This window comes from Danio rerio, chromosome 5, assembly GCF_049306965.1.
Source record: "Danio rerio strain Tuebingen ecotype United States chromosome 5, GRCz12tu, whole genome shotgun sequence".
Taxonomy (NCBI): domain Eukaryota; kingdom Metazoa; phylum Chordata; class Actinopteri; order Cypriniformes; family Danionidae; genus Danio; species Danio rerio.
In genome coordinates this window covers 46308342-46330522 of record NC_133180.1, presented here as the reverse complement: position 1 = coordinate 46330522, position 22181 = coordinate 46308342, and the positions used below count along the sequence as shown (strand labels likewise).

The following is a 22181-nucleotide window of genomic DNA, read 5'->3' as shown; positions in this document are numbered from 1 at the left end:
GAACACAAAATATATTTTAAAGTTTGTAATGGATCAAACAACCTTAAAGCCAATTACTTTCAGTGTACAATCCAAAACAGTTCTCTCTTTCATTTTATTTTATTTTTTACTGTTCTACAGGAGAAACACCTACAGGTTGGAATGATTGAGGTAAGTGAATAAATGAACTGTCATGTAAAGTAAGAATAGTCTTACTTTAGGAACACTCCACTTTTTTTTTTTGGAAATAGGCCAATTTTACAAGTCACCTGGAGTTAAACTGTTGAGTTCTACCCTTTTAGTTTCACACAATTTGAGCTAAGCGCTTTTAGCTTAGCTTGGCATAAATAATTAAAAATGGATTGGACCATTAGCATCTTGCTAAAAAAGCGTTTAGATAACTTTCCTATTTAAAGCTGAACTCTTGTTGTTACAATACATCACAATTGTTTTGTCAGTCTTAGAGCATGATGTAACTGCACAAGTGTCAAGCTTTAAATAGGAATATTATCTTTTTAAAATTATTATTAGTTTTTTTTTTTTTTTTTTTATCAAGATGCTAAAGGTCTAATCTGATTCAGGGATTTATGCTAAACTAAGCCAGAAGTGCTCCTGCCAGACCTGGATATTGGCTCAAAAATGATAGAGCTCTTTTTTAGGTGACTTTTTTAGAGGCTATTTCCAAAAAGTGTGTTCCTTTAAGTGGGTTCAGCTAAGTAGGACCAATCTGTATGTCAATCTTTTGACAAGGTTTCTGAATTTCTATCTCAAGCTAATCTACATGTTGTCTACCACTCTGAAAAAAAAAAAATGTATTCATCATGTTGTAAAAAAATAAAGAAAAAAACTTGCAAAGTAATTACGTACAATGGACAGTGTACGATGTATCCATTAGGTATGGGCTGGAAAAAGATTCTGACAGTATAATAACCTTGGATAAAAATGTCATGGTTTCACGGTTTTATGGTGTTGTGTTTACTGCTCTAAAATATATTATTTTTAAATGTCTGTGTAAAAAACTAAAACTTTTTCCCCTTTGAACACAAAATATTTTATTTTAAGAAACTTCTAAAATATTTTGGAGCAGTAACCATGTCAGGCTATATAATTCAATTGAATCATTGACTTCTGCTGTCTTCGTTTTTTCTTTACAATTTAAAACGGCATCTTTGGATATATTTTCTGCTGTAGATACTATTGCACTAAAAAAAGCTTGATTTTCCAAATTGCGGTATACTTTGAAAATGGTTATCATCCTATGCCTAGTATTCATTTACTAACAATGCAATGCTTGTGATTCATAGGTGATTTCTGTTGTTCTCATTTCGAACTGCAATGATTTAAAAGACTTTGATTTTAACCAATCATTTCTGAAAAAATGGTAACAGGAGGAAATGGTTAAATTTCTATTTTCAAACAAATTATACGCAAGAACATCAGTATGTGACTGCCCACAAAATCCTCCTTTCAAACAGTAGATCAAACTGAGGAATTTAGTTCATAATGCAGAAGGTTTACACTTGGTGATTAAAACAGATAAAGTTGACTGAATTTTTAAAGAGCGTCAAGAAAAGCATGACCTTCACATGTCTGCTTTTAAATACATTTGCCCCACAGGCATCCATTGTAAGTGCATTACTGAATACAAGTTTTTTTTCTGGGTTATCGACAAAGATGAGGATTCAAACTTGAATCAAAATTTGAATTAAATTTTTCGGTGGTAATGAACAACATTCTTGAGATGCGCTTGAGTTTACTACATATAAACCTCTGAATATTTAGCAAACTGCAAGCTACTGTAAAGACAGAAGTAGAGGACAGAAAGAGGAATGCAGGATTAGATGATATAAGATACTTGCAGATTGTGTTTTCCAACACATGGATTTCTTTTTGGGATCTCTTGGTTAACTTTTTTCCTGTTAAAAAGTGATCAATTGAAAATAAAACAAGGTAGAGTTAGATTGAAAAGAGTCAAAATGCTTTTTAGTTCATGCAATCAATGTGTTAAAAAGTGACAATAAGAGAGTAAAATACCAGGAACTGTCATTAAAAAGTGTGACATGAAGTTCCCAAAATTGTTCATGCTCATAAATTATGACCCACATTTTAATGACATCATGTAAACATCATGCAAATTCTGGTTGGAGCCAGAATGAACTCTAGTTCAGCAATTGAATATTGAATGAATTGAATGCATTCATAACACACACAAATGCATATCTGAAAAGCTCAAGAAGGAATCTGTATCAACAAGGTCACATGCCATGTCGTTCACATGAAAGAAAGGCAACACAACACACACAAACCAATCATTTTAAACACATTTGTCTTGCTATGTGTGGGTGGGCTTCATCATGCATTAAAGAGCCCCTATTATGCATTATAAAAGGTCATATTTTGGTTTGGGAGGTCTCTAACAACAGGCTGATATGCATGCAAGGTCAAAAACACTTTCATTGTCTTATAATATGCATTTATTTTTAGCTAATTATTCTAACGACTCCGATATGATTTGTTCAGCGATTCGTTAGGTCCCAAACCCCTGACCCCAAGCAATAACAACGACACTCATTCAAGATTAATCCACACAGTGGCAAAAGTTTACTTATTTTGAAAATTGGCTGCACCACACGTGTGCAGGAACAGCTTATGGTTGCTATTCAATTCAATTCAGCTTTATTTGTATAGCGCTTTTACAATGTAGATTGTGTCAAAGCAGCTTCACATAAATGGTCATAGTAACTGGAACAGTGTGGTTCAGGTTTTAGTGTTTAAGTTCAGTTCAGTTCAGTTTAGCTCAGTTCAGTGTGATTTAATCATTACTGAGAGTTCAAACACTGAAGAGCCAATTCATCGATGCGTAGCTCTACCAATCCTGAACCATGCGAGGCAGTGGCTATAGAAACGACAAAAATTCAGAAATATATTTAAATCACTTAAGGAAGAAGAATGTGTCACATTTTCAATGTGACTTTGGATGCAATATTTGAATCCTCCGAGACACAATACAAGCACTGATCTATAATAGATTTGTGATTACAAACCACGCAGAGCGATTACATGTTACAACAATACAATACTATTGTATATCATGCAACAATTTTAACTACACAAACATGTTCTGATCCGAAGAAAGAAGAGACTGGTCTGTATGAACTGTAACAGTTACTGACAAAGTCCCTGTCTGTTAAGTCCCACGTGGGACCTGTTTGTTGTTTGTGTTTTGTGATTTGCAGAGCCAGCATGATTACAGATTGGTGGTTGGGTCATCGGACCTGAGACCCATTATGTGGTGCCTATAAAGAATCCAACATTCTTTCTGAGAGGGAGCTCGACTAGCAGGACGTCTCTGCCTGGCAGTTTTGATTTATTTTAGTTTGTTTTGGATCATGAGCTCCAAAAGCATACTTTTGTTAATTATGCTTTTTGTTAATAAATCATTTCTCTTTTCAGTTTACATGGTCCGTATTGTCTCTCTAATGTTACAATTTTGAGCCGGTTGTAACACTGTCAAAGTCTGATAAAATCCCATACATAAGAGTCTCTGCTGCTCCTTCCTTATAAGAGCAAATGGTCGACGAATCCCGCGTTGCAGTGTAGGTTATTGTATCAAAAATCAGAAAAACCACAGAAACAAACACAGCACATGGTTGGATATACTGTGGTATTGTTGTGAAAATTAACTTTAACCCTTTATTCCCTGCAGCCGAATCTCCATCTTCACACCTTCAGGCAAAAGATCCAAACTCAACACGATTTATTTATTCTACTTTGAGTTGACTATTTCATTAAAGAATCAATAGTTTTAACTATTTAACACGATGCACTTTCAGATTTAAACTTCAGCTGTATGTTTTCGTTCACTTAGTGCTGTGTTACACACTGCATGGAAAGTTATTTTTCAAAAACTCATAATAGTGGCTCTTTAATGTGTGTAATTACCATTGTATAGTCATCTGTTTCCAGCCTGATCACATGTGGAAATGTAACTATTTTACGTTGTCATATTAGTGGCTAATTTGCATATACATGAGTTCAATCGTACAAAAATGTATGATTTTTAAAAGAGGCACGGCATCACACCCTACCCTTTATCTTAGTTTTGAAATTCTGCTGTGACTGTATACACTGTGCTACTTTTTCACCAGTGTTATATTTTGATACTTAGTTGGATTTGACTTGAAATGTGTTTAATAATAAAAGCAGTCATGGATCACGAATGTAGTGATCATAGATGATACTATTTGCATACATAAATTGCTTTTACAGTGTTTGCAAGAAATTACATTCAACCATTCATTTTCCTCCAGCTTAGTCTACATTTTAGAGGTGGCCACAGTGGAATGAATCGCCAACTATTCCAGGCACATGTTTTATGCTGCAGATTACCTTTCAGACACAACCCAATACTGGGAAACACCCATAGACACTCATTCACGCACACTCAAACACACTCAAAAACCTTTTAAATAGTTTTAATAATTAAAAATTTACCACTATGAGTTGCAATAACAAAATAATGCATTACTTAGATTTAGATAATACAAGCATTATGCTTATCTGTGTTGTGCTAAATCATGATAGTGGTTAAGCTCTTTGTGTTCATATGCTTTGTTACAGCACACAGAGCAAGCCTCTCACCAGAAATGTGAATCAGAGTATGCAATTTAGTGGTTACATTGTGGTGAGACGATATAAGTGGAGGAGAAAGAAAAAAAACATTTACTGCTCTTGAATGAATATATTTCATAGCTTTATAAGAATGTGTTGTGTTAACACCAATGATGTATGAGCTGAAATTTAAACTGTTAACCGCCATTTGCCCATTTAAAATTTAATTAGCAGAAGTTGTAACCAAGTGGGCATGAGGGTAGCCTATGGAATATAACCTCATATTTTGTGATTTCAGTCTCAAATTTGGAACAGTTTTTTAAAGAACACTGCTAATTTTTCATATATTTTTTAGGGTGACAAATTTTATTTTATTTTATTGATTGCAGTGCTTTTTGCTACACTAAACTTAAACAGCAATATATATATATTTTTGTTATTCATTTGTTTGAACGGCAGATATCTATGGACAAATCTCTTCTTTATCTTCTTTATCTTTATCTTCTTTAAGATATCTCTTCTTTAATCATAATATTCAAAAGTGAATATTTTTCAAAATGCCATTAAAAAATCATGAATCAAAGAAAACCTTCCATATGTAATTGCCTTGCTGGTAGCACAAGCACATGGAGTGCATCTGAAGCTGAATCCAGTGAGTGACTTTAGTGACAGAATCACTGATTGTGTCTGATGTTGCCACAACATATCGCATTGTTCATGCCTGCACATCATGCTTGTTACACTGCCATGTAACAAGAATACACTGTGTGTTTTCATATCACAGTTTCATATTACATAATGTGTTTCTTGCACTCAGGCATGATAAAGCACTATTTGTTTTTTATTTAAATTTTTGTTTTAACAAAAAAAATCTATAAACATTGCTTGTTTGTTGTTTGGCTGTGGTACTAAATATGTAAACTAATTATCATAAAAATATATATTTATAAAATAACATTATCTGGCTAGATATTTTTCAAGACATTTCTATACAGCTGAAAGTGACATTTAAAGGCCTAAATGCTTTAAAGGTTTTCAAGGCTTAATATATATATATATATATATATATTATATATATATATTTTTTTTTTTCAGTGGCTTTTTAACACCTTGGAAATTAATGATATGTCAAATAAATATATAAATATTATTAGTCTTAAAATGTAACAATTTATAAAAAAACATTGCATAATGTAAATAAGTTGTCATTTAATAAGAAGCTGTCAATAAGTTTATTTTGACACAAATGTCAGCCAGGTGTGCAAAATAAGTACATTTTCTACCCCACTAAAGGCTTCTTTCTCATTATGTAGTTAGTAACAAAAGATAAATGACGTGACCTTGCATTGTTTTCATGTCACTTCTCATGTGTTTGGTTGTGAGATGTAGTTTGGGGACCGAGACAAAGTTGTCTGCGATTCTTCCTATTTTAAACTTCACTTATTGGTGCTTTCATTTTTAAGAATGAAGAAGATTACAGTAAATGCTGTAGATCAAGTGCACAGCTTTATTTTGTCATCGAAATGCATGATTCTTTGGAATGCATGATTCTTGCCCTTGCTGTGAAGGACATTTCCAGTATGGAACTTAGTAATTGAATACCCTTTGACTGCAGTATTGTTAATAGCCATAGTGACAATGTGCTAAATCAACCCATAATTTCAATCTTGCAATTAAATCTTTCTTTTAAAATACAATAACAGTGGTGGAAATCTATTTATAAATGAGTAGTGGTGTAAGCCTCAAGCCCCATTACTACTGCATATATGGGAAATATCATTTAAAAGTCAATTGAGGGTTGCTTAAAGAAATCAATTAGATGACTACCATGTTTCAACACCTACTTTTGAAGAAATAATAATGAAAACCCTTCCCTTATAAGAATGGATGACTTTCCTGAACTGGGTCAAATTAAAAAAGCTTTCCGTGCAGTGTGCATAGCAGATCATCTATTGTGAACAAAAAATTATGTTTTTCACTTTCACTTAGGCTTTACAATACATCTCTGTCACATAGTGTTTTCAGTGATAAAGATTGGCTGATCAGCAAATGCATGAAACATTAATAATAATGATATTTAATAAAAGGGATTTACCAATGTATCATTTATTGGCTTATATTCAATTAATTTAAAGCTGTAATATTAAATAAGGAGAGTTTAAAATGCTCGTTTTAAAATAAATGACATTGAGGAACATTAATTGTTTATTAGTTGTTTGTTATTAATAAAACATTAATTTATTAATTCATTAATTACATTTGGGAAAATTAGTTGCAAGTCTTTAAAATAATTCAATGTTTTTCTCAGTGCAAAATCATTATATAACTGCAAAAAACGAAATATGCCCAAACAAAATATCAGACCTGTGTACAAAACTTCAGATGTGTGTCAGGAAAAGCAACCGTTTTTGCATCATGCTCGAATGCTTGCACAAAACCATTGGTTAGTTTGGGCTAAAACCTCTTGGACAATAAAATAATCTATCTGCCCTTTAGACAACATTTTTTTTCTGGAGCAGCAACATTTATAATTTAGGAAACACTCTATTTCGATGGTCCATTTGGGTATTAGTAGACTGTCTGCTTTATATGATACTGCTCCTTCATCAGACATTTAACTGACTATAAAAAACTTTGCAAGTACTTGTCAACTTACACACCCCAACCCCTAATCCCAACCTAACAGTCAATTTATAATCTAATGAGAATTAGCTGGCATGTAGATGCAATGTAACTTCAATTCAACAAATGGACCATCAAAATAAAGTGTGACCATAATTTACTTATAGCAACAGCACTGACTTTTTTGCTAAGATTATTACATAAATAGGTTCTATTAAATGCCAAATAAAAGTTGATAATGTTAAAAATAATCACCTTTGAAGATTGTACTTTTAATGTATCGTAACTGATACCTCTCTTAAATTGTTGGACAGTTAAATGTTAAATGGATCCAATCCATAGCCAGTGAAATTTATTCAATGTAGGAAAAGCACTTAGCTAGTAGGGGTGTGATGAGACACTTACTCCACGAGACGAGATGAGGCACGAGTTGAGACAAGATTTTTATATTTTTTGAATATATACAATTTTTGTGAATTTTTTTGGATGAAATATATGAATGGATATATCTTTTATTCAACTGGAAAAAAAAAATCACAAAATGCAAAACTATTTATATGCTCTTTCAATTGCAATTTTACTTCTATTTTAATGTATTCTATACAGTAAAGGGCATGCAAACAATGCAAAATAATTTGCTAATATATATATATATATATATATATATATATATATATATATATATATATATATATATATATATATATATATATATATATATATATATATATATATATATATATAGTGTTTATATACAATTCTAAATATTAGCAAAAATATTTGGTAATATACGAATGACAAATAGATTTTTATTCATTTATTTTTTAATAAACTTGTAACGAATGTTATTTTACTTCTATTTTAATGAATTATGCCATAAATGACATGCAAACCTCTGAGATGCTGGATGCAAGTGTGGACTGTTTAATTTGTGTGGCTGCAGTTGTAGCAACCTTTGCTCATAAACGCGGCAACCTTTGAACTCGATCTCACACCACCCAAGCTAACAAGTGATGCGCAACACAGAGGCAGCCCAGATTGCCAGGTGTGTGCAACACAATTGATTTGCGGTTCAAATCCAATCTTCATTGTTGAATTTACCCTCATGCTTCACCATAACATCACAACTCGACAAGAAATCTCATTGCAATTTAGTCTTGTGAGATCTTGTAGCCCAAGATCTTATCACACCCCTACTAGCTATTGTATATAACTACAGAAAATATGTACTATCAATACATTGTGTTGTTGTTGAAATCATTATCAGCCAAAATGTATCAATCAGTTGTTTCCATTTTTTTTTTTTGATAAACAAAAATAAGATCATTTGAAGAGTAAGACTTGTATCAAAAGCAGCATTCTCTCCTTCAAACCTTAGAGAGCAATATTTAAAAAGTGTCTATATTCAGTTTGTATGCAAAGTAGACCTTCGAGACAGAAAGGTAATGTTAGTCCTGAGGGAAGCTCTGTGAATTCATATAAATGCAATGAATTCTGTTTATTGTCTCTCTGTGTTTACAGGTAAGTTGAGCACCTCCCTTGTAGAGTAGCCAGATGGCTCTGCATGTCAATGTTCTTGGCTTGCTATTTTAATACATGTTTTTGGATGTGACATGTACTTACCCATTAATGTATGCTGCATTTATTCATGCAGTTTATGGTTTGCATTCCTCTTTTGATTCACCAGTGAGTGACACTGTTTTTTTACTAAGATAAATGCATAGGATTAAATGCATGAAATGGCAAGTATCACTGCACACCTTTCCAAAGAAAAACTGCATTTAATACATGAATTTAACTAGCTTTCAGAATATAACTATTTAAAAGACATTTTTCCTTTGCTACCCATGAAACAGCAGAAAACATTCACAACTTGTTTATATCTGCTTGTTTAAAACGTTCACTTGTCGTTATTTGATTATACTTCATCAAAAGAGGCAGATTAATGTTTCAGCTGGCTAGGAGCTTAAAGTGAGTCAATTACATTTTGTATTATCATGTTCATAAAACAATGATTTTAATACACATTTTAATAAGCACAAATAACACATTTAAAGCTAAAATGAAACATACCTATTTTAATTGTTATTTTTTTAAATCACATGAAACCTGTAACTTTTTTGTTGTTGTTTGTCTGACTAGTAGGGAATCCTTTGTTGTTCTGCAGGATGCTTCATGACATACTATGTTTAAATGTTAAAACAAAAATAAAATAAAATGTGAATATTCAAATGAACTATCAGATCAGAAAACGTTTTAAACCATTTACACTTTGCGCTCACGATTGGACCTCCAAAACAGTTTAAACAGAGCCTGAGATTGTATTGAACACATACAACAATAATAAAAAAAGAAATATTATAACAAAAGTGCCTTTTTTTCTTAACCCACACATGTGCAGCCAGCACTTTACTAACATATACATGAGTTGACATTCTGTCAATGTTCTGACAAACTGTCAATGAATATAAGTGAAGTAAAGGAACTGCTATTGTTCAGTCTGAAAGCTGAGGGAAAATAGTCATAAGATCTGCTGTTCCATTTTCAAATGTTCTTAACAACAATTAAAGTGCAACGACGACTGAATGAGACATTCAAATAACAGGTTTTTCAGATAGGCAAAACCTCTAATTTGTCTGATGACGACTGCATGTAGATTAAGTGGCTTTAATGGACATTTGAGCATGTTCATTTACAAGTACAGACGCACACTTGTAAATGAGTTTGTATTTTAAATAACTTTAAAATGGATGCAATGATTAAATGCAGATTTTTTCTTAGAATCACAGATCTAAAACGTGGGGTTTAAGAAGAGAGCCACGTGCAATTGACAGATCCCAGTGTGGAAAAACAGCAGTTTGTGTCAGCCTACACAGTCAAAATTCAATGAATAAACCACAGCTGACTCTCAGCAGAGAGGAAGACTTCGATTCGTGCCCCTCTCTGAAGTATATTAAAAGTTCATTTGCTACAGCCTTTACAGAGACTTCCTGTGTAGCATTTTTTGAAATCTCTGAATATCTATTATGAATGTGACTGCAATCCATCTACAGGCTCCTCTGTTCACTTTTACAGCATTGAGGCAGATGCACGCTGTATGCAGCTTGTCAGTCTGCACAAACATGTTCCCGGCATCAAGCCATGTCACACTGCAGGATCTCAGTTACATCCTTCAACATTTTTAAAAACGGACAATGACTATGTGTCATGAGATTAGTCTGAAGAAAACATCATCTATCTGTTCATTGACAGTATGTTGAATTCACAAGAAGAAATGTAATGGTGGCTAGAAAACAAAAACAATCTCCAGTGTTAATTTGACTTGTGTTAATAGCTTGTCCATGTAAGAAAATGGATTAAATAACAGACAGTATATTTGATTTGACGCTTGTCATAGTAGAAGCCACAGAGTAAGACTGTTCCTCGATACTTCTGACATTGACAATTTCAAATTTTATCCCAGCGATCATTAATGGGAAGCATGTGAACATGTCAAACCAGCGATCATAGACTACATATTTTGGTCTGGGATCTGAGGGTAGGCCTGTCAGTATATCTTTTTTTGTCAAACGATATATTGCACCGAAAAATATTTCAATGAACAATATTATTCTTATGTACACTCTTCCAGAGACCACACAATATGTATTCTTAAGAATATTTCATTCAATTTAATTATAGTCATTTTAACAATTTAATAATTAGGCATGGGAATTGGAATGTGAATTCGCATAAATAAAATAAAATAAAAAAAGTTAACAAAAAAGCTTGAAAAACTAACAGAGGCACCCACATGAAAATGTACTATAATAATTGGTAGTAAATACTAGGGAGGTAATGGATCACAGTTGATCCGTGATTCGTATGGATCACAATCCATAGTTTGGAATGCACGCGACCCGCAGATTAATATGTTTTTTTGAACTTGTAGGTTAATCCAACATTTTTATAAAAATTTAAGAGAGATCGCCTTCTGTGTCATTCAAATCACGTGTATGAAAGCATTTTGGCTTCCCTGTAAAATACAATGATGAGGAAAAAAGATGTGATGGGACCTAAATGCTTTCTTAGGTCATTAATTAAAGGTGTTTTCTGTCACAGTTTGTTTAGTCTGCATTAATGCATTCAGTGTAAAGCTGCACAACTTAACATTAAAACATTGCAATCTCAGTTCAAACCTGCACAACATGAATGATACATAATAATGATTTGCATATGTTTATTAATCCTTCAAATGAGCGTTTGATTGAGAGAGATTCAGTTTTTGCACTTTTTCAGTTTGTTACAAACAATTAAATAACAGAAGTACTGGGAGAACACTTTATAGTTCAGATATAAACACTGATGTTTATGGTAAAGATTAAAATCACAGTTTAATGGAACTTGACGCTGGTGAATATTGTAGCAATTACATTAGATGACCAATAGGTGGTGTCTGACAATCATTAAAATTATGTGACAGAATAGGTTTTCATAAATAATACACCTATAATGAAACATGATGTTTTATGCGTGAATTGTTGAATCATAATTAAAAATAAACATGATATGTTGTACAAGATGTTAGACTTCTATATGTAGTATATCAGCAACAGTTGCAAAGGTCATTCTTCGTATTAAACATGTTCCCTTTTTTCAGCTGGTATTTTCTTGATTTTTATTTTTATTAAAATTAAAGGTTCTAAGTTCTGATTGTTGGCTTTTGCAGAAATGGTTTGAGCAGTAATACTTTTGTACACATAGAAAGCAAATGACATCTGTGTCTTCCCTTTTTTGCTGATCCAAAAAATGGTCTGATCCGTGACTCAAAAAACATTTTTGTGATCCGAACCATAAGATTTGTGATCCATTACACCACTAGTACATACAATAGGTATTATTATCAGTTTTTTTTTTTATTAGTTTTTATTTTATTAGTTTAGTTTTATTTTACTTATTATTATTCAAGAGCTGGAGATGTTGCACAATCAGGTGAAATGTTGCTAGAATTGGCTTTTATGTATAAGCATATGTATATTGCAACACCAAAAACTGATTGAGGTCATGTTTATGCGTTGTGCGATAAGTTGATAAATTGTTAATTGTAGGGCTGGGTGATATGGCAAAAACGCATTCTCGATTGATTCTTTTTTATATTGAACAATAACGATATACACTTCTATATTAGTTCTTAATGCTTCCAGATTTAAATGAGTACCCCAGCCTAACATTTTTGTTGGTCATCAACAAACTTCTAGATTCTTGCACGGTGATTGGCTTAGATCAATATAGAGTAAAAAAGTTTAGAGCTTATCATTGTAATCAACATAAATGTTATGGCGATTTGATTTAATATCGTTTATCGACCCAGCGCTAATTGATTATTGAGACAGGCCCATCTGAGGGCTTTTTAGGATTTGAAAAGCTATCACAGATGGCCAAAATCGTACAGTGTGTGTCCTGCTTTACCTGCAACTAACACTGAAAACATAATGGTCTCTTCGATCCCAATCCCTTGCATCCTGATGTTATTATTGCTCTAAGGGCACTATTTCTGAGCTCAGCGACAACCACAATTAAAAACAAACCATACCAGTTGGCGCATTATAAATATTTCTAACCCTAACAACGTTTAGCTAAACCTCTAGTTTTTTGACAAAATAATAATGCTGTTTTTACTATAGCCATAAGAAAAAGATATTTTCATATATCATATAATATTTCATATATATATATATATATATATATATATATATATATATATATATATTAGTGCTGTCAAAATTAACACGTTAACGCATGCGATTAATTTGAAATAATTAACGCGTTAAAAAAAATTTACGCAATTAACGCTTTTTTTTTCTGTTGTGGCCAGGGGCAGACCCGGAAGTTTCCCGCTGTTTCGACGTACTATTTGGGCTGGGCTGATCATCTGCTTATGATCTGATCGGCCCATAAAACACTTAGCAGACTGTCATGTTTTTCTGCCTGAGTGATTGACGGTGCTGCGAGCTGTAACGCTCTGAAAGTGAGATGTTTCTTTTCCGGACAAAGCAGCCGTGTGACATAATTTGCAGCCCATTGGTTCTTTTCTTTATTGACATTGGGTTGACCCAATCACAAACTTCCATGTTGGGCTCTGTGTAACGTTGGTGTGTATTCGTCAAAATAGCAGAGAGTCCCGCCTGTTTCTTACGCGCCGGTCCGCGCCGCGGGAGAGCAGGCTTTTGCGTCTGTCTGCACTCTGCAGCGGGGCACAGATCAATAAACTCCTGTCTATTCTATCTAGTTACCTATCTGTCTATATGAATATACTTTTTTAAACTTTTAATCTGCACCACGGCCGCGGCAAATTCCTATGCTGTTTCCTTAACCTGCAAGTCTTTATTTTACAAATTATAAAGAATGTCTGCTTAGTACGCTCTATGAGGGGTCATTCATGTATTTTAAGATGCACTCGGTCAGAAGACAAGCGCATGAGATATCATGACATTGTGTTTTTGATCGTCAGCATGATGTAGACTTATAGTGACAATAATATTTATACAATATGGATATTATAATGATATTTATACATGACCAAACTAGTGTGCAACTTAAGCAACTTTTTTTTTTACATTTAGTTTTGTAGTTCTGCCCAAACAAATATTTGTTGCATTTTTTAATTGTTTATGTTCATTTGATTGACAATGTAACAGCTGTTAGCTACATTTGATGTTTCATTGTTGAGTTAAACATTTTTTTAGGGTCTCTGACACATTGCTTTTATTATTTATCTTTATTTTATTAATCAACATTAACTGTGTGCGTCAGCAGGCAGTTTTGTTATGTTCATTATTTATTAGGCTCCCTTAAAACAAACAGGCACACACATTTCCAGTCTGGATTATAATTTTATTTTAATATTAAATAAATAAAAAAAGTATTTTTTTTTGTCAACTCTCGTTATTTCCTATATATGGCTTTTGTGCTTTTATAGAATGGAAGTTGCGAAACCTATTCAAGGGCATGCACAGATTTTCAATACTTTATTATTATTATTATAATTTTCCATATCTGCAATTCCTGTATTTTGGCATTTTTTGCAGTCCACTTAGAATCCAACATGGAAATCAATGTTTTCTTTATTGGTATTGATTGTTTGAAATTCAAATGGCTTTAACATGCCTGTGTTTTTATTTCTGTAATAAATATAACTGTCAAGCAGGATCTTGATGGTTTATTGTGGGTATGTTGTTTACATGAAGAAATCTGTGTTACAAGTTAAACAAAAATTCTAATAATGAATTATATTTAGAATTTAAACAGTATTTGTCTTGCGTTTACATTAATTTTACACTCGAATAGCCAAAATTACAAGTTTCAGTCTTTTAAATGCGATTAATCGCAATTATTTTTTTTAAAAAAGTGTGATTAATTAGTTTTTTTTTTAATCGATTGACAGCACTAATATATATATATATATATATATATATATATATATATATATATATATATATATATATATATATATATATTTAGTAGCTAGCTCTTGGCACAGGAAAATGTATTCTTTAAACATGCAAAGTTGCCTTTGTGCTAACAAATAATTAAAAGTATCTTCATTTATTTCACTCTCCCCTTAGAATGCTAAAATAATGTTTATTATGAAAATTACATATATGCACAAACTTATGAAACACAACTGGTGCTTCTGAGAGTTAAATCTACTTTATGTAATAAATGTACCATTATATATCAATAATAAAGGTCTGCTCTTTATCAATATTCCAGGTTTAGCAAAATTTCAGCATTATCACATATTCCCCCAAAAGTAGTCTTCTTAATGAAAGTTGTGAAATATAAACTTAATGACAGGGCTGCAGTTAAGAAAAGCTGGCTGATGTAGGTAAAATGGCCCAGGAAATAAGGGAAGTATCTTACCAGCTTTTTTGGGCACTCGGGTGAAGGTTCCTTTCACAGTTCGGCAGTGAGAGTTGTCACCCCCACACACACCACACTTATCTTCCACCTTATTGGAGCCAATTTCCCTGTCACAGCCCACTTTCTGAAAAAGAAGATGACAAAAATGAGGAGATATGCAAGACACATTGAGGAAATAGAACAAAAGGTGCTCTCAAAATCTCTTCCAGCTTTTATCTTTCACTATGTCTGCATCTGATATCTTAAAACTACAGATGCTTTTGAAGCATTTCCCATGTTGCTCATTTGACCACAACAGCATAATCCGTAAAAAAAAAAAGTGTCACCAAGAAACAGGATTTCTTTTTTCTCTCTTGAAAATACGAACTGACATTGACAAATACGAGACACACTGCAGCAGTTGGCTGAACAAAACTTTTATAAAGGTGCTAGATAACAGCAAATAAATCCTAAAGCCTCTGTACACTAGCTGACACACTATCAATCACTTCCTTCCCAAAAGCTAATCACTATTCAGTTTCCATTCGCGCTACAGAAATCAATGTATTTCTATCAACCCCATCTAAAGGGATCCATTCTTCAAACAACATTCACTGTGAAGTGGCACACATAATATAAACAGTCTACTGTCAACCACAGTTGCTCAGCAACAAATCACAAAAACCAACAAACCACAATATACAAGATTATACAAGTGTGACAGATTTGACTGCAGAGAAGTTTGCGATCATTCAGTTAATTGCTCATGTATGTCTGTGAGTCAGATGTCTATTTTAATGTAATGTCCTTTTAAATTGCATGATGCTGTTGATGACATTATGTGTAAGAAAATAACTATTTACTGAAGAATTTCATGTGGAACACAAAAGTATTAAATTATTGGGAAAACATTTGGTTTGCATGGCGGCAAGGTGGTGCAGTGGGTAGCGCCTCACAGCAAGAAGGTCGCCGTTTCAAGTCTCGGGTGAGTCAGTTGACGTTTCTGTGTGGAGTTTCCTCTGGGTGCTCCGATTTCCCCCGCAAGCCCAACGGCATGTGCTTTAGGTGAATTGGGTAAGCTAAATTGTCTGTAGTGTATGTGTGTGAATAATAGTGTATGGATGTTTCCCAGTGATGGGGTGCAGCTGGAATGTGACATCTGATGAGACTGTATTATGTCTCATTACTTTCAATATTGTTGGAAAAAAAATATTGCAATTGATGTAATTCTTTTATTGCTTTAGATCGTTTCACAAGGCAGTTTTTTAATTGAACCATACATTTTTGCAAGTAAATTTTAATAAAAATTTTATTTAAGTGCACCTATTTATGTTTATGTCGGAATGGGTTTGCCTACTTTGGCTTTTTGATTGTCTGTTAGTATTTTACTTTATCAATGCAAAAATTAATAAGATGTTTATCTTTCGAAAATATGTTAGTACAAATCTATGTAGCAGGTTAACCCAAAATGTATTTAGAGGAAAAAAAAAGAAAAGAAAAAAAAAGAAAATTTGCACATACACTTACTCCATATGCAATTGTAGGAGTTTGTATTTTGGGCACATACTTTATGGGAGGTGAGTATTTAAAAGAATTATGCAACAGTGCATTCAGTGGTATATGTGGCATTAACGAGTAATAAACTAGGGCTGGGAGATAAAATCTGTATCGATATTTATTGACCGAACACCGTTGTCAATATTGATTGAAAAAAAAGATTTAGTATGAGGTTTCAGTATAAAGCTCTATTGTTTTATTAAAATGTTGCCGCTAAGCACGCGCCTTGGAAGCAATGCCAATAAGCTAAGGGTGTAAGTTTCTAATTTCCAATAGAGGCACGCGACTTGCATGACGCGCAAATGGGAGCGATGCATACATGTTGTGCAAGCGGCGCACATGTGAATCGCATGCCATTTCCAGGCACACTTAGTTGAAAACATCTCAACTTTTCAAATTCTTTAAGCACACCTCAATTCATGTCAAGTAGAACTAAACATTCTGCTTCACACTTTTTATGGATTAAACACATTTCAGTAATAACATTACTTGACTAATTACTTGAGACAAACACAGCACATCCAAACACTGCCGTGCTTTTTACTTTTCTCCATAAACTTGTAACCCTCTAAGAAAATGCTTGATGGTCGCTTAGTTACGAGAGATGCAAGGAGAGCACAAGTGCAAAGCTCATTGTAAATAGGCAAGAAATCCATGTGCACACGCTTGCTACTTCAGGTCATAATAACAACACATGCAAAAATGAGTGCGGTGGCCAGCAGCGGTAAGGAGATTCTAAATAAAAAGTATGTAAGGACATTGCGACAGTGGCTTTTTGGTTTCTTTTCCTGTGCATCCCAGCCACTAGTTACCCATCTGAAAATCTTTTAAGCATGGGGGTAATATAGTCATCCAACTTTTTAGATGTTGAGACAAAGTGAAAGGGAAGTGAAGTGACATCACAAGATATGAATAAATATGTTAATTTGGAGTACTGTTTGGCTGTCAGGAATGGAGAGTGTATGGTGGCATCATTAGATTCTAAACGTTTCTTCTCATTTATTCAGGAGAAAGAGCTGGGAGAATACAATCACACTATTATGAATGAGATAAATGACATTATTATGCATGAGATTATTTCTAGATAATATTATTTCTGACTTATATATTCCGTCTTTCTGAACAATCAGAGACATGAAAAAAGAATGCTCCCAAAAAAGCACACCATAATCCATTTCGCAGGAGGCAATTGTTTCAGTCGGAGGTATGAAGAGAATAGAGAGCACATACAGTATAAGGGAGATAAAAGTTCTCCACTATTCATTTATTCATTTAGAAAGCCAGATGAATGCATGATCTAAACATACAGATTACTAAGCAGCGCAATGTAAATTCTGCACATTGTCAGTACAAACCTCTTACTAGACTTTCCACTCTCATCTGTAACTGTACTAGCAAACCTAGTTCTACATATTCAAGAGAGAAACACTGATTTTGAAATCGAGTCTCAGCCTAAGATAGCATGACCCTGAAATAATATACACTATTTACACTAAATAGACTATTTGCATCCCGTCTAATGTACACTGAACTGCTAAGTACACTAAAAATCTTCAGGTTTCTTCCTTCCCTACAACACAAATTCTGGAGGTCAGACAGTAGAGGATTTTATTAGTCACCCATTCAATAAAAAAAAGTACAGTACTGCCACAGTGAGTGATTCTGAATATTGCTGAGATGGTTATGCAAATCAGCCACTTTGTTGCACACCATTCGATTATTGTGGTCTTACAGAGAAAAAGAATACTAATACTACATTCATTCATTCAGTTATTCATTCATTTTCTTTTCGTCTTTGTCCCTTTATTAATCAGGGTCATCACAGCGGAATGAACCACCAACTTATCCAGCAATTGTTTTACACACCAGATGCCCTTCCTTCTGCAACCCATCACTGGGAAACAACCATAAACACTCATTTACACACATACACTACGGACAAATTAGGTTGCACAAATTCAACTGTACTGCATGTTATTGGACTTCTGGGGAAAACCGGAGCACCCGGAGGAAACCTAAACGCATGGAGAACGTGCAAACCACGTGCTGTGGTTTATATTCATAAAATGAAATGCGTTGTATACTGTAAATCAAACACACTTACCACACACTCCCCACGCACACAAATGCTGTACGGGTCTTTGTATGAGCACCTTGTCCCATCATGTACCAGCTGCTTCATGTATGCCACATCACCTGTCTCTTTTGACTGGCAATAAAGGTGGCACCTTTTGTTAGCTGAAAACATATAAAAACATAGAGACATATTATACATGAATTATATCCTAACTAGGTTGTGCACATATTGTCTGTGCAGTTACATTTAATTAAACTAAGCCTATGAGAAATCTATAATAGTATTAATTCACTAGCATTAATATATGATCGTACATAATATAATATAATATAATATAACATAATATAATATAATATAATATAATATAATATAATATAATATAATATAATATAATATAATATAATATAATATAATATAATATAAAATATTATAATATAATATAATATAATATAATATAATATAATATAATATAATATAATATAATATAATATAATATAATAAATATAATATAATATAAAGTATTCAAGTAAAATAAAAAGATATGCACAAAGCGCAAATGTTTTTTTTCCCCGTCCTTCACTGTGATATGGTGACTCATCTTTGTCTAAATATATTTTTTATAGTTTAAAATAAATGCTTGCTAGTTCATGAACGTTTTCATTTTGAGTAAAGACGTAGAAGGCGTAGATGAAAGATATGCTTTAGTTACATTGCAATTAATTCAAGGTTTGCATGATGAGCGTATAATGAATGCTTAATGAAAAACTTTAAATGAAAGTGCTGTAAATATATATTCTTAATTTAAATGTTCATAAAGAATGGGTCATGACAGCTGTTACTTAGTTTAACAATTATACATTAAAACTATCTGTGAGGGAGAGCTTTTTTTTTACATTAATTGTAACTTTTCTCTCTGAAAAATAACACATAATTCTGTTTCTGGCTGCTATATATGATTGGCAAATAGACCCTTTTTACAAGACATAGATGGTGTGCGATTTTTATTTTATTTTATTTATGTTCAATTACAAAGCATTTTTTTTGTATTATATCTTGTTGCCATAAAATTACAAAAAAAAATAAAAATAAAAAAACATGGGACAGTACATTTGTCATTGCTCACTCTTCTAGTTCCTGTTATCAGTCACACTGTTTTATTCTCTTTTTTAGAAAAGGATGAAAAGGAAAGTTGTCTTGAAAAGGAAAGTCAAGACTACATTGTGATAACAAACTGGAAAGCAAAAATATATATATACACAGTATACTCTTATACTGACAGAAGTTTTGTCACCGACCTATCCAAGTTTTAGGAACAACAAATAATAACTTGACTCCCCTCCTCCCCTGTCTGCTGTTCACTTTCACTTTCTTCCGCGACTTCCAAACCCTCCACTTTTGTGCGTGACATTCCGACATCCTCGAGTAACATCCTTTACTCAAATCTGTTATCTGTTCTGGGACCTTGCAATACACAAATTAAGCACTGATTATTTCTAGTTATTAAATTTGGACAGTAAGGTCTAACTTTGACCTTGACCATCTTTGCTTTCAGGAACTTTGATGTGGAGGCTGAAGTATGAGAAGGAGCTCTTTCCTGCTAAAGAATTTGTCTGTGGTTTATAATGTAATGGGCAGCACAAATGTCTCGATATCTCAGACTGTTGATGTTGCCATCCACTCTGCTGATCTGTCACACACTCTCATACTGAATGTAACTCATAACTATATTTTCCCTTCACCATACTTGACTGATTTCTGTGAGAATCTTGGGTCCATGCGGGTTCCAATAGGTATTCTGCAGTATTTGTGATGATTGGGATGCAGTTCAACAGATGATTCATCGAAAAAAATCAATCTTCTGCCACTTTTCAAAATGATCAACTAGAAGTTAATTGCTGCTCTTACAACTTGGACCAACGACAAGACTTTTGTCAGGTATTTGTGGTCTTCTCCCTTTCACTGTTTTCTAAGTTTACCCAACTATAATGAGTTCAGCTGCTGAAAAACCAGGGAATTTGAAAAGTGTCTATTGTGATAAAGTAGAATTGCACAAATTGTACTTGTACAGAACTTGCTGTTTAAAAAAAAAGAGTACTTTTGGATATACCAGTTCCCACAGATGCATTTCTATAATATAACTACAGTAAACTGCAGTTTTAAAGTGCACACATAACAGTACATCTACAGATGACCATTAGTGATATTTCTAACTGGCCTTATTATTAAGCATTGTGAAATTTCATTCCACTTTACTCATAAATCACAATTTTCATCTTACTCGAAAACAGAACAGAACAATGCACCCAAAAATAAATAGCAATTGGCAGAAACATTACATAAAGTGACGTAAGTTTGGAAAAGGCTTTCAAATGACATCTTGTCACCTTGTGTGTGATGGTTCTCCAAGGGCCTAGACAGCTTCTTGAGCTGCACACACTGAAGAAAATAGACTTGACCACAATTGGAATGGTTATGCTGTGGTTTTCCCGGGAGGGAGGAAGCATTTACGTGCTGTTTGTATGGACCCACACAGCTCGCAAGCTTGTCCCTGCTAAGCTTGTCTCAGCTGATTTTGCTCCACGCTGTTCCCACTCTTCCACATCTGTGCTGTATGTAACTGTATGGCACAGGGAGTCTGCTTTTGTCTGTGTTGCCATTAAAATAAGGCTTGGGAGAAATATAGTATAGACTATATCTATTTATTTATTTTTTGAGAGAAATAAAGAGACGGAGAAATGCAACGGTTCAATGCGTGATTTGATAAACTAGAAATGACAGAGAAGAACCGTAAACCAGAGTGAGTAGGCACAACACAGCCCACATATATATATATTTTTTTCATTGATTATGGTCGGAAAGAAATGCATTTCAGCAAAAATAAAACACGACATACAATATAAAGGATGGATGGATGCGAGGATAAATGGTTTGACAGCCTGGCTAAACACATAATGGGGCTAAACACAGCTATGGTAGTCACGTAAAAAAGCACAACTGCTAGTGTGATATTGCTTGTATATAACAGTTTAAAAAAGAACAATGAAAAGAAACATTCTATACACAATATTTAAATCCTGACAATGAAGTGGTTCAAAATAAGTCATCATAGTATTATCAATTTAAATGAGTGTACTTGCAGTGTAGAAAGGACATTACCCATAATTTTGCAAAAAAGAGAACTTTCGTTATCACCCGCTTCCATGCATTACATATCCTAATGATCTCAAGCTATGTCTGCAAGGTCTGAAATGAATTGACCGTTTGCAGTCAGTTTAATTGACAGGTGATCCAGCCATTGATAACACGAATATACTGTCTGCCAATATATATATTTATTTATACAATAAAGAAGATAAGCCTCAATAAAATAAAACTATATTTTTAGAGCTGCTTTTTAACTACATTAACTACATTTTTATGAAGGTGGAAGGTGTGGGGGTGGTTGGGTGGCGGT

The 22181-nt window shown here is 33.4% G+C and overlaps 1 protein-coding gene across 6 annotated transcripts in view; it reads right to left on the bottom strand.

Moving 5' to 3' along the window:
- The window catches only part of adamts3 (ADAM metallopeptidase with thrombospondin type 1 motif, 3), a 214814-nt gene that overhangs the window by 55269 nt on the left and 137364 nt on the right, over positions 1 to 22181 (bottom strand). For 3 of the 6 annotated variants that reach the window (NM_001287096.1, XM_021475987.3, XM_073949702.1), the window contains 2 exon segments: positions 15115 to 15238; positions 18755 to 18888. In NM_001287096.1, coding sequence (NP_001274025.1) covers positions 15115 to 15238; positions 18755 to 18888 — 258 coding nt within the window. 6 annotated transcript variants of the gene reach the window in all.